The 13,361-nt window shown below is 52.9% G+C and overlaps 1 protein-coding gene across 1 annotated transcript; it reads right to left on the reverse strand.

Annotated features, from left to right (window-relative positions):
- Window positions 1-7,977: 7,977 nt before the first annotated feature.
- LOC134434310 (olfactory receptor 14J1-like) lies at window positions 7,978-8,712 on the reverse strand (the record flags this gene model as incomplete). Its single annotated transcript, XM_063182986.1, has 1 exon — window positions 7,978-8,712. A coding segment is annotated over one exon (735 nt), but the record flags the coding sequence as incomplete, so codon positions are not given.
- Window positions 8,713-13,361: the final 4,649 nt, after the last annotated feature.

A 13,361-nucleotide genomic window follows, 5' to 3' on the forward strand; every position in this document is an offset into this window, starting at 1 on the left:
GGGCCGGCTCTCATCTGCCTTCCAAAAGCAGGTGCTCTGTGCTTTTCTTTCTGTGGATAAGAATAGGCCAAAAATAGGATTACACATTCAAAATTTCATATATCTAAGAGTTGCTCCCAGACAAACTTGCCAGGACAGACAGACAGGCCTGACCTTGGCCTCTGGTACTTGTAGTTCATCAGGCCCTGAACCACTGGGGCTCCGTGGTTTCCTTCCTGTTGAGACCCTGGTGACACTGTGGGGCCCATGAGGACAATTGTGAAATTGTGAGGCCTACTGAAACGAAGAGATCTTTGTGGCACTGTGAGGACCCTATGGAACAAAGGCCATCATTGAGGCTCTGCTGGGCTGCATGGTCCCAAGGGCCCAGTGTGAAGCAGCAGGGCCTCGTGGAACCAAAGGGCCATTGTGATCCTGCAGAGCACCGTGGATCCATGGAGAGCATTGTGGAATTGCAAGGCCCCATGGAATCATGGAGAGCATTGTGACACTGTGGGGCCCCACGGAACCAAAGGGCCATTGTGAGCCTGCAGGGCCTCATGGAAGCACGGGGCGATTGTGACACTGCAGAAGCAAGGAGAACATTGTGACACTCATGGAACCAAGGGGAGATGGAACAGGTCTGGCTGGTTTGGCCTCCCAGGGGCCACCGGACATATCCAGCTGATCTTGAAATACTGGGGGCTGATTCTCATCAGTCCTTGAAGAACTGGGGCTCTGTGCTTTCCTTCATATGGAAAAGAACCATCTCTCTTTCCAGGTGCCCAAGGCCAAAACTGATACTCCCCCTAAAACATTCCCTATCTGCAAGGGTTCTCCCAGGCAGAAGCTGCCAGGAAAGAGAGCTCTGGTTGGCCTTGGCCTCTGGTGGTCACCTCTAATCTCAAGGAAGCCCTGAGGAAAAAATTTCAACATGTTTGACTACTGGAACATCAATGAATGTCTCTCCTCCTCTGAAAAACTGAGATGATCTTCTGCTCATATGTGTCTTTTTTTTCTCATTGTGTATTTTGCATGAAACATTATTTTCACTTAATAATATTATTCTTCTCACTCTACCGAACACTCTGCCAGTGTTATCTGACACAAAACACCTCCTCTGTGTATGGATTCAGGTCACCTGTATAAGCAGACACAAGAAAGAATGCAGCAGGAATGATTTCTCTGTGCTCCCATCTGTCCCATCTCCTCTGGAGCTGGAGGAGCAGCCCCAGCACTTGGCAGGGATCAAGGGCTCCCAAGCTCAGCTCCCACCCAGAGAACTTGCAGACCCTGGGCTGCTCTTCTTGGCCCCTGCACGCTCAGCCAGGCTGAGATGGACACTGATGGTTTCTGGGCCAGGCTCTCTGAGTCCAGCCCAGCTCCCTGCAAGCTCTGCCAGCTGCCCTGAGCTCTGGGCAGCACCAAGGGCCTCTCCCCAGCCCAGCCCAGCCCAGCCAGCTCTGTTCCCACAGCTCTGCTCAGGCCAGGCTGCTCTGGGCACTGCCCCACGGCCTCAGGCCCTGGCAAGGGCACAGCAGCAGCTGCAGCTGCCACAGGACTCAGCCCCAGCATGGGGGAAGGTGCCTGGCCAAGGGAAAGGAGGCTCCCTGGGTGCCCTGCTCCCCTCTGTAGGAGGTGCTGAGAGCTCTGCAGCCCCTGCTGCCATCCCATCTGCCCAGGGCAGCACAAGAGCCCTGGCCTTGGGGCCCCCAAGAGCTGCTCCTGCTCCAGGCCCAGGGCCCATCCCAAAGCTGGGGCAGCCAAAAAGCTGTGCCCATTTCTGCTCATTCCTAATCTGAGAAGGATGGTTCCTCAGCACCTTGTAGGTATGTGATGAATTTTACTTTTCCAGAGGCCTCTTCTTTCTTGAGCTTCTCATTTGAGACATTCAGTGTAAAAGGCTCATAAACATATATTCAAAACACCCTAACAAGACAAGCCCATGGCAATAATTCAAATCTTCTGTTTTTCTGTGGTAATTATACAAATTTCAGAAGTGCATTCAAAGTGAATATACTATATTGAAAACAATGAGAAGAGAATTGTTTTGTCCTCTATAGTTTCCTTTTTCATAGCTTGGTATCAGCAGTCTTGAGTATATATTGATCTCCAGCTGTCGCAGACATCTTTTGTGAAAAATCCTTTCTTGGGATTTTTTTCCCCTCTGAGAAGCTTCAGTTTCAGCAACCAAATGTAAACAATGATTATCTGCTTCTGTGGAATGCAACAGGTGGATCCGTGATTGGACTCATGTGGATGTTTGGATTTACTGACCACTCATGGCAGAGCTGGCTCTGACTCTCTGTCTGGGATACAGACCTTTGTTATTTCATTATTCTCTATTCTTAGCTTACCTAGTTTTCTGAGAACTTTTCCTTCTATTTCTTTTTAGTATAGTCATAATGTAATATATATATCATAAAATATTAAATCAAGCCTTCTGAACATGAGGTCAACATTCTTGTCTCTCTTCACCTAAAAACCCTTGTGACCACTGTCACACCCAGCCCCTCCTCATGCAGTCTGAAGAGATATGAAAATCAAGACCCTTCATGGCTGACAATCAATCACACTTTGTCCCTACCCCCTCCCCACCATTTCCCCCATCCAACCCCTGGCACTCAGAGCAGCTCAGGAATGGGGTCACATCCAGGGGTGTCCCCAGGGGTCAGGATTGGGGCCAGGTCAGTGAAATCTCTTTATTGCTGATCTGGACGAGGCCATCAAGGGCACCCTCAGTCAGTTCCCAGGTGAGCCCAAGCTGGGTGGCAGTGTGGCTGTGCTGGAGGGCAGGAAGCTCTGCAGAGGGATCTGGCCAGGCTGGAGCCATGGGCCCAGGACAATGGGATGAGGTTCACCAAGGCCAAGGGCCATGTCCTGCCCTGGGCTCACAAGCACCCCAAATCCCTGGCAGTGCCCTGCCCCTGATCCCCACAGCCTGTCCTGTTTCCTTCATCCCTGCATTGCCAGGGACTCTCTGGGACAAGGGAGCTCTGCTCTGGGGATAGAGGGAGGTGCAGGTGCCACCACTGGAGTGGGAACCAGAACTCACCAGGTTTGTGTCCTTTGGGGGTCAGGAACTGGTGGGACTCAGAGGCACAGGAAATTTCTCTTCATGGCCAACATAAAAAATGTAAACTTGAAACAATTTAAGACACATTTGACCACTTTCTCAGCAATGTGAGACATCCCAGCAACATCTGACATGTCCACCATTCGCAAGGGATTTTTGTACAAAAACAATTTTAGACAAAGATGATTCTGCCACAGTTATGAATACAGTTAAGTTGCTGCATCAGGATTCTCTGGGTGAAGTAGGATAAAACAGCCTGAATAATTCCCAGTTTTTTAAGCTGTCAGTGGTGGTTGGAGAAGGGGCTCAGGCCGCTTTTGGTTTTGAGAAAATGCTGAAACCAGCCTGAATCATTTCATCTCCTCCTGTCCTGGCTGATCTCCCCTCTTTCCCCTTCCACCCATTGGCTTTTCTCTCCCCCCAGGCCCCCTGGTGAAGAGCCTGGCTCTGTGTTCTCCATCCCCTCCTGGCTGGCACTGCCAGGCTGGCATGAGGAGCCCCTCAGCCTTCCCTGCTCTGGGCTGGACCAGCCCAGCTCCCTCAGCCCCTGCTCACAGCCCAAGGGCTCCAGCCCCACCTTGGAGGCCGTTCCCAGGCCCTGCTCCAGCTGCCAGACATCTTTCCTGCCCTGGGGACCCAAACCAGGTCCCAGTGACCTGCATAATCCACGTCCTTGATGTGCTGGTCACACAGCCCAGCCCCTTGTCCCTGTGTCAGGTTTTGGGGTTGATCTTGTGCAACATCCTTGGTGGAGGCTATGGCTCCAGGTGGGCCAGGGGGATACCAGGGGATAGGGGACCCTGCTGGGCATGAGCTGCTCTGGACTTCCGGGGGGAAACTGTGAGGGCAGGCTGGGGCAAAGTGACCAACCCAGTGACCTCACACAGCCCTCCTGTGATGTCACAGCCAAATCTGCAATGTCATAGTCTGCTGTGTGATGTCATAGTCTGCTCTGGGATGTCAGTCCTCTTCAATGTGATATCACACCTGGCTCTGTGATGTCACAGAGACAGCCTATGATGCTGTAGTTACTCACTGACCTCACATAACCCACTCTGTTATGTCATAGCCCCCTCTGTGACCTCATGTCACCAGATGATAAATTGTCTACACCAGGTGAGCACACACAATGCTAGTTCTCCAAAACCCCAGGCATGTGGAAACCATAAAATGCCCATTGTGTGAGCAGGGGAACGGAAATTCACCAGCCTCAGTGTCCTGCCAGCTCAGCCAGGCCCACTGGAACATTGGGGTCCGCGAGCACCAGGAACCACCAGAGAGACCCCTTGGACAGGCGAATGCATGGGTAAAGGGGAGGGGAAATATGTTCATGATTTTGGGGAAATGATTATCATATGTGTGTTTAGTCCAGCACAATCAATGAATATGTATGGAAAATACAGAATATAAACAGAAATTTTCCTGTACTCAGGATGCACGGCTTTGGGAGGAGCTCTCCCCCTGTGCATCTGGCCAAATAAAGAATGCTGCTTCGTAACGCTACATTGGGGTAATGGAGTTTTATTATTTTGCCAAATTTTTGGTAACAGTCCCAATCCCAAGGAAAACTCGGTCTCTTGCTGGTCACATACAGAGAAGGGCTGGGGGGAGATGTGGTGATTGGAGGCTGCCTTGGGCAAAGTCACCATGAAATAACAGAGTTTCCAATATTCTATGAAAGAAAGAGGGGCTGCAACAAAACTTCATCACTGGAATTATGGAGGGCAGATGTTCGCTTATTCGGGGTGCAGATTTGGAGAGTACCAGATAAGATACTGACATTTAAGGGAAACAGTCTTTAAAAACAAAGGGATGTCCAGGAATGATGGACGCACCTCAGCAAAGAAAGCTTGAGGGAGAAGGAGCAGCCTGTGCCTCTGTGCTAAAGTTGAGCCAGCTAATTATTGTCCTGGCTGGGCATGGAGCTTTTGTGGGAACTGAGGGAAAAAACAGGGTGCATCTCCTTCGGACAAAAGATCAGTCATCTCAGGAAGTGTTTAAGGATGTTGTTAGGTCATGCAGAAAGAAAAGTAGAGTGGTAAAAGGTCAATTAAAACTTAACCCAGCCACTTCTGTGAAAAATACTAAAAAAAGTTTTAAAACGAACCTAATAGCAAAAGGAGGGGTAAGTAGAACATCTACTCTTTATTGGAGGCAGTGGGGAATACGATAAGTAAGATAAGAAAAAGCTGAGCTGCTTAACACCTTCTTTGCTCGAATTTTCAAGAATAACACAGGTTGTCCTCAAGACAAGTGTTCTCCTGAGCTGGTGGAAGGTCACAGGGAGCAGAACAGACCCCCTGGAATCCAGGAGGAAGCAGCTGGGGACCTGCTGAGCCACTCCGATGCTCACAGGTGTCTCAGGGAGCAGATGGGATCCATCCCAGGGGGATGAGGGAGCTGTGGATGAGCTCACCAAGCTGCTCTCCATCATTTACCATCAGTGCTGGCTCAGCAGGGAGGTCCCCGAGGACTGGAGGTGCCAATGTGAGCCCATCCCCAAGAAGGGCTGGAAGGAGGAGCTGGGCAACTCCAGGCCTGTCAGCCTGACCTGGGTGCCTGGCAAGGCTATGGAACAGATCACCTTGAGTGCCATCACAGGGCACCCACAGGATGGCCGAGGGATCAGATCCAGCCAGCGTGGATTTCAATACCTGCACTGATGATCTGCATGAGGGGACAGAGTCCAGCATCAGCAAATCTGCAGATGACACCAAGGTGGGTGTGAGTGTGGATCTGTTGGAGGGTAGGAGGGCTCTGTAGAGGGACCTGGACAGGCTGGACCCAGGGCCCAAATCCAGCAAGGTGAGGTTGAACAAGTCCAAGTGCCGGGTCCTGCACTTTGGCCACAACACCCCCTGCAGTGCTACAGGCTGGGGACAGAGTGGCTGGACAGCGGCCAGGCAGAAAGGGACCTGGGGGCACTGATGGACAGCAGGCTGGACATGAGCCAGCAGTGTGCCCAGGTGGGCAAGAAGGCCAATGGCTGCTGGCCTGGATCAGGAATGGTGTGGCCAGCAGGAGCAGGGCAGTGATTCTTCCCCTGCACTCGGCACTGGTGAGGCCACACCACGAGTGCTGTGTCCAGTTCTGGGCCCCCAATTTAGGAAGGCCATGGAGGGGCTGGAGCGTGTCCAAAGAAGGGCAACAGGGCTGGGGAGGGGTCTGGAACACAAGTCCAATGAGGAGCAGCTGAGGGAGCTGGGGTTGTTTGTCCTGGAGAAGAGGAGTCTCAGGGAGACAAGGCAATATCATGGACAGGTTGGACTTGATGATCTCCAAGGTCTTTTCCAGCCTGGCTGATTCTGTGATTCTCTGGAACCACCCTTGGAGCAGTTGCAGGAGGAGCCCTGGGCCTCCTCTTAAGAAGCTCCAGCAGCCCAGGTCCCTCAGCTTCTCCTGCCAGCCCCAAAGCCCATCCTGTCAGTACTGCAGAGCCTCTGCAGCCCCTCCTCAGTGCCCAGAACAGGGAGCCCCAGAGCCAGACACAGCAGCCCAGATGTGCCCCCCTGGCCTGGGGTGCCTCTGGCAAGGGAGCAGCACCAGGCACTGCAGGAGCCTGCAGACAATTCCTGCAGCACCTGTAGGATGATCTTGCTGCCCAAGGGACATTCCCATGGTGCCAGGTCAGGAACTGACATGGGGAGTGGGGCCAGAGTGTACAGGGCAAACAGGGATGGGCTGTTTTCAGGGGAGGGGACAGGGGTGGGCAATAGGAAGAAGTCTGGATCAGGAAAGAGGAGAGAAAGCAAAGGTGAAGCCAAGGAAATGCTTGGGGCTGTTTGGGGATGGCTGCCAAACACCAGCCCTGGCTCTGAGCAACAGCGTCTGCAGAGGGACAAGAAACTCCCAGCTCATGGGTACAAACCTTCTGGCTGACTGCAGAGGCCAGGGCAAAGCTGAGTGGTTTCCCAGGTGTCCCCCAGCCCTTGCTGGCCCCAGGGGCTGATGGCATTTGTGCTCCCTCAGGTTCATGTCCCCACACCAACAGCATGGGGGTGCTCCCTCTGCTCTGTGCAATGCAAACAGGGGCTCCTGAGCTAGTGCTGCCGTGTCTGTGCCTGCAAGGATGGGGCACCTGTGTGAGCTGGGGGAGAGGCCAGGGCTGCAGAGGGGGGATGTTGTTGGCAGCTCCATCAGGATGCTCTGGGACGCTGCCCTGGCCTGTGCAGCGCACTGGGGATGGATCAGCCCCTGCTCTGCTGCTCCTTCCCGTCTGCCCCAGGGCCCTTGCAGAGCCCCAGCCATGCTGTTTGCCCCCAGCCTGCCCACGGCCAGCCTGGGGCTGCTCACGGGGCTTTTCTGTGCTGAGCATTGGCCTGTGCATGTTCTTGAGAAAGCCTGGGCAAGGAGCCTGGAGCCCCCAGGCCCTGGGCTGAGGCGTCAGCGCTGCCCCAGCAGTGCCCATGGCCTGTCCCTGCTGCAGCCCCGGCACTGCCACCCCCAGGGCTGTGCCCGGCCCCGAGAGCACTCAGGCCCTGCAGCAACACCAGGGCCACCAGGGCAGCGGGGCAGGGCCATGGCAGCAGCACTGGCAACACCAAGTGCTGCTGCTGCTGGGCACAGCTGCTGGGCCAGCCCTGATCTGCCCCAGCTCTGCACAAAGACATTGCTGCTGCAGCTCCAGAGAAGGGAACAGGAGGGGGAACTCTGGTGAAAATTCTGCTGAGAGATCCTTTATTTCATTTAAAGCCACTGAGAACATAGCTCATGTTGACACAGTCTGGGGGCACAGGGAAGGTGGAGAGAAAGAAAATTAGAAATGGTAGAAACAATGGCCTTGGTTTAGGGAGAATATTAAATATGAAAACAGAGAGGGAAAATAACCAATCCAACAAAAACTACCAAATCTCACTTTTATTACAATAGATATGCAGAAATTGGCAACCAGTTTAATGTTTTCTACATTTTCCAGTCATCAGTCTCCCCACTGCAGCCTTGAGCTCCTGGTTCCTGAGGCTGTAGATGAGGGGGTTCAGAGCTGGAGGCACCACTGAGTACAGAACTGACAGGGCCAGATCCAGGGATAGGGAAGAAATAGAGGGGGGCTTCAGGTAGGAAAATATGCCAGTGGTGACAAAGAGGGATACCACGGCCAGGTGAGGGAGGCAGGTGGAAAAGGCTTTGTGCCGTCCCTGCTCAGAGGGGATCCTCAGCACAGCCCTGAAGATCTGCACATAGGAGAAAACAATGAACACAAAACAGCCAAAAGCTAAAGATGCACCAACCACAATGAAGCCAATTTCCCTGAGGTAGGATTTGGAGCAGGAGAGCTTGAGGATCTGTGGGATTTCACAGAAGAACTGGCCCAGGACATTGCCATGGCACAGGGGCAGGGAAAATGTATTGGCTGTGTGCAGCAGAGCAGTGAGAAAGGCACTGGCCCAGGCAGCTGCTGCCATGTGGGCACAAGCTCTGCTGCCCAGGAGGGTCCCGTAGTGCAGGGGTTTGCAGATGGACACGTAGCGGTCATAGCACATGATGGTAAGGAGAGAAGCTTCTGCTGTGATAAAGAAGAGAAAGAAGAAAACCTGTGCAGCACATCCTGAGTAGGAGATGGTGCTGGTGTCCCAGAGGGAATTGTGCATGGCTTTGGGGACAGTGGTGCAGATCGTGCCCAGGTCGCTGAGGGCCAGGTTGAGCAGGAAGAAGAACATGGGCGTGTGCAGGTGGTGGCCGCAGGCTACGGTGCTGATGATGAGGCCGTTGCCCAGGAGGGCAGCCAGGGAGATGCCCAGCAAGAGGCAGAAGTGCAGGAGCTGCAGCTGCCGCGTGTCTGCCAATGCCAGCAGGAGGAAGTGCCTGATGGAGCTGCTGTTGGACATTTGCTGTGGCTGGCCATGAGGACCTGTTCATGGAAAAAAGGACAGTGAAGTGTTAGAGGAGATATTTGTAACCAAAATTAAAGCCATTTCCCGTACACCCTCCTCTGTAACACACATGGATTATTTTAATTGTCAATTAATTCTGTGTTTAAGAGTTCTGAGGTTTTCTGATTGAGCTCTTCCCATTTGTGTCCTGGTATTCTTGTATATCAGAAACCCTCTACATTGCTTCTGCACTCAGGGAGAACAGAGCAAGTTCTGTGAGACAAAATAAGGAGAGGAGATGGAGGGCAGATTGTCTCTCATTCTGACCTATTCAGTTTCTCTGGGCTTTAACCTTTCTCAGGTGGAGAGAGATCATCTTCCCATGTTTTCCCTAAAATGTCACCAGGTCCTGCTGAGAAGAGATGGATCCACCACACCCCAGCTCCACATTTGTAGCCAAGGACTCACATTGCTCATTTCACCAACCCAGCAGCATTTTCAGTGTCACAACACCTCTGCCTCTCCCCATCAATCTTATAACTCAGAGATGCTCTAGGACAGGTTTGCATCCTGGATTGGAACTTCCAGCTTGGACTGAAATCTCAGAGACTTCCAAGTGTCCCTATGATGGCATTGGATTGAGGGAGATGCAGCTCCTTCCCTGGCTGCCCTGACAGCATTGCCCAGAGCCAGGCACTGGGGACAACGTCACCCTGAGCCAGCTGTGCCCCCTCCAGAGCCCCCAGGGCCGGGCAGCTGCTCCCAGCCCTGTGCTCTGCAGGGGGAACTGGGCCCGGGGCTGCAGAGCTGCCCCACGGCTCTGCTGCAGCTCTGCCTGCACAGGAGGGGCTGCACGCCTTGGAGCCCCGGCCCTGAGGGCAGAGGCTGGGCTGGGGCACAGGAGGGAGGGGGCTTGTTCAGAGGGAGGGGCTGCACTGGAGGGGATCCTGTGGGCATCTCCAAACTCTCCCTGCCACAGCATTGCTGGGTTTTGTTTTCTCTCATTGCCTGATCTTCTCTCTGTGTGCCTGATCTCTCTGTGCCACCACTCACACACCCAAATCTCTGTGCCCTCTCCTTGGCCCTACAGAACCCTGCCTGTTTGCAGGGCACTGGCTGGGGCAGGTTCTGTTTGTAGGTGGGAGAAAGAACAGCTCAGACTGAGCCTGATGGGTCCAGCAAAGGGGATGCTGGTGCTGTCCATGGGCAGAGTGCCTGAAAGTACATTAGGGAACTCCTGTGAATCTATGGAACACTAAAATAACAGTTCCAATGTCTCAGGAACTTTTAAAATTTCATAAATAATAATTCATTATCAATCTTTAATGTTAATCCACTCCCACTGCCTGCCATTCTCCAATATTAGAAAATTGAATACAAAGTCTTTGGAAATGTCCTAATTTTCAATGAAATCCTTGTATTGGAAATATTTTATGACTGACCAGCATTCCTCAGCATGTCAAAGCTTCATGAGCATATCACCTCCCCAGCCCCAGAAATATTCAGAGATTTACTCACAGAGTCTGGAGGCATTGGGATGTTCCAGCTTTAGGAGATGGCTCCAGGAGCTGCAGCTGCATTGTCCTGCAGCCAGAGGTTCCTGTGCCAAGGGCTGGCAGTGATTGTGCCCCAGGCACTTCTCAGCCCCTTCCCAGCCCTGACTGATTGAAGCTCTCTGTGCCTCTGTGCTGTGCCCAGGATGGCTGCAGGCAGTGCCCCAGCCCTGCTAGGCTGGGAGAGGAGATGCTCCTCAGGAGAAATGTCTTTTTGAAGCTCTTCTTGGTTTGCCAGGAGCTGCCTCTGTGCCAGGAGCTCAGCCCAACTCAGCAGCACAGACACAGTACAAGGACATTAATGAGCCTCTGGGGCTTTGGTGTTGTTTACATCAGACTCAGTCCCTGAGAGAGTCTTCAAAAAACTTCTCAAGAACTCAAACTTAAATTGAAAGTGTGAAGTTTCTTGAAGTTTTTATGGGTCCCACTGAGGGACACAACTGAGCAAGTGTCCCCAGGTTCCAGTTAGAGCAGAACATTGGAGGCAGTGATGACAGCTGGGGACAAACAAGGCCAAGGTGTCTCTGATTCTGAGCAAAGCTGGATGTGTTTGAGGAATGCCAAGGGCCAAGGCCTGAGCCCCAGCCCCTGGCCAGGCAGATGCTGTCCCTCCCTCCTTGCTCAGGGCTCTTGCTGGGATGGGCACTGGCATGTGGGGATGTGCAATGGCAAGGGCAGGAGCATGGGGCGGCCCCTGCCAGGCTGCTGAGCAGGGACAAGGAGGCAATGAGGCCCCAGGCCTGCAAGGGTCACTTGTCTCCTGCTCCTGCCTCAGGCCCAGGCCCAGCAGCCATGGCCAAAGTGCTGCCCAAGTTGGCTCTGGCAGGGCTGTCTTGCAGCTGCTGCCCATCCCTGTGCCCTGTGCAGCCCAGGCTGTCCCACGGTGTCCCTGCCCTGCGCCTCTGTCCCTGCAGGCTGTCGGCATCCCCCGGCTGCCCCACCTGGCTGGCCCCTTCCTTTGCTGACAGCTCTGCCTCCTGCCTGCCTCTGCCTGCCCACACAAAGCCTGGGGCTTACCCAGACTCCTTCTGGAGGCCATGTTGCACCCCAGCCCTGCCCTGGGAGGGAAATTCCTTTCTCTTTGGGTCCTGTCTGGCCCTCCCTACCTGCCCTTTGCATTAATCTTTCTCTGTGTCTTCTCTACTATGTCAAAAGGAGCCACCATCTCTGAAACCACCGTTCAGTCCCTCCGAGGATTCTTCTCTGCTGTCCTCAGTCTCCACCCCACTGAGCACAGAGCTCCACTGTCCCTATATTGTGGTCATGTGCTTGAGGCCTCCAAACCCCATCTTGGTAGATCTCTCAGCCCTCTCCAAGGTATTGGCTGATGAAAACATTCTGCTCATAGTCTAAGAAAATCACCTCAGGACAAGACCAGTCAGACCTGTGTCCCCTGGCTACTTCTGCCTTGCAGCAATCCTTGGATAGATGGGATATTTTAGGCCGAATTTCAGTTTTGCCCATGGGCACTTTGATGTGAACAATGATTCTCTTCCATTGGAAGGAAAACAGAGCCCCGGTGTTTCAGGGGCAGATGAACAGCAGCCACCAAGGACCAAGGCGAGCCAGACCTTTCTGGAATTGCAGCTTGTGCCTGAGAGAAATCCTTGGATACACATAATTTAGGAGGTAGAATACAAGTTTTGGCCACTGGTCCCTTGTTGAAAAGGCCATTTCTTTTCCACCTGAAGGAAAGCAGAGAGCCCCAGGTGATGGTAGATGAGAAACAGCCCCTGGGAGGCCAAGCCAGCCAAACTCGTCTCTCCTGGCAGCTTTTGATTGGGACCTATCCTTGGATATATGAAATTTAGGGGCCAGATCTCAAATTTGGCCACGGCCCCTGGACGAGGAGACTTCTATTTCCATCACAAGAAAGGCAGAAAGCCCCAATGTTTCAGGGGTAGATGACAGGTGGCCATCAGAGCCCACAATGCCAGCGAGAGCTGGCAGGTTTTGTCTGGGAGAAACCCTTCATATAGTGAATATTTTAGGAGGAGTAGCAATTTTGGCCATGGAGGAATAAGAAGATTCTTTTCCAAAGGAAGGAAAGCACAGAACCCCAGTGCTTCAGGGGCTGATGAACTGCAGGCAGCAGAGACCAAGGCCAGCCAGACCTGTCTGTAATGGCAGCTTTTGTGTAGGGGCAATAATTTGATATCAGACTTCTGGTGGTAGAAAACCAATTTCAACAATGGGCACCTGGTGAAGGATGGTTCTTTTCCCTTAGGATGGAAAGGGCAGAGCCCCAGTGTTTCAGGGCAGAATTCAGGCAACCACCAGAAGCCAAGGCCAGCCAGACCTTTCTGTACTGGGACATCTTGTCTGGGAGAAAAAACCCTTGAATGCAGGAATTTTGGAGGACAAGTACCAGTTCTGGTCATGGGTTCTTGTGCAGGAGGGATGTTTCTTTTCTTCCACAGGAAGGAAAGCACAGAGCCGCAGTGTCTGAAGGCAGGTGAGACCCAGCTCTCAAGAAGACAAGGTTAGCCAGACGTGTTGTAATGGCAGCTTTTATGTGGGAGAAATCCCTGGATATTGGGAATTTTGGAGGGAGAATCCCATTTTGGCCATGGATTCTTGAATGAGAAGAGCAGTTCTTTTCCATTTGAAGGAAAGCCCAGAGCCCCAGTTTTACAGGGTTACATGAGGAGAGACCCTCGACATGCCAAGGGCACTTGGACCAGTCAGGCCAATCAAAACCTGTTCCCTGTTCCCTTGGATTCATGGGACCCTGCAGGGTTACAGTGGTGGTGTCATATTGGATCCTTGGTTCCATAAGGCTCAGATGTGTCACACTGGCCTCTTGTTTCCATGGGGCTCCACAGTGTCACAATGATCCCTGGCTTCCATGAAGCCTTGCGGTGTCACAGGGGTCTCCTTGGGGCTGCAGTGTCACAATGGACACTTGGTTCTATGGGGACTCACAATGTCAGAAGGGTCTCC

The sequence above is a fragment of the Melospiza melodia genome, unplaced genomic scaffold (genome assembly GCF_035770615.1).
Source record: "Melospiza melodia melodia isolate bMelMel2 unplaced genomic scaffold, bMelMel2.pri scaffold_34, whole genome shotgun sequence".
NCBI classification, from domain to species: Eukaryota; Metazoa; Chordata; class Aves; order Passeriformes; family Passerellidae; genus Melospiza; species Melospiza melodia.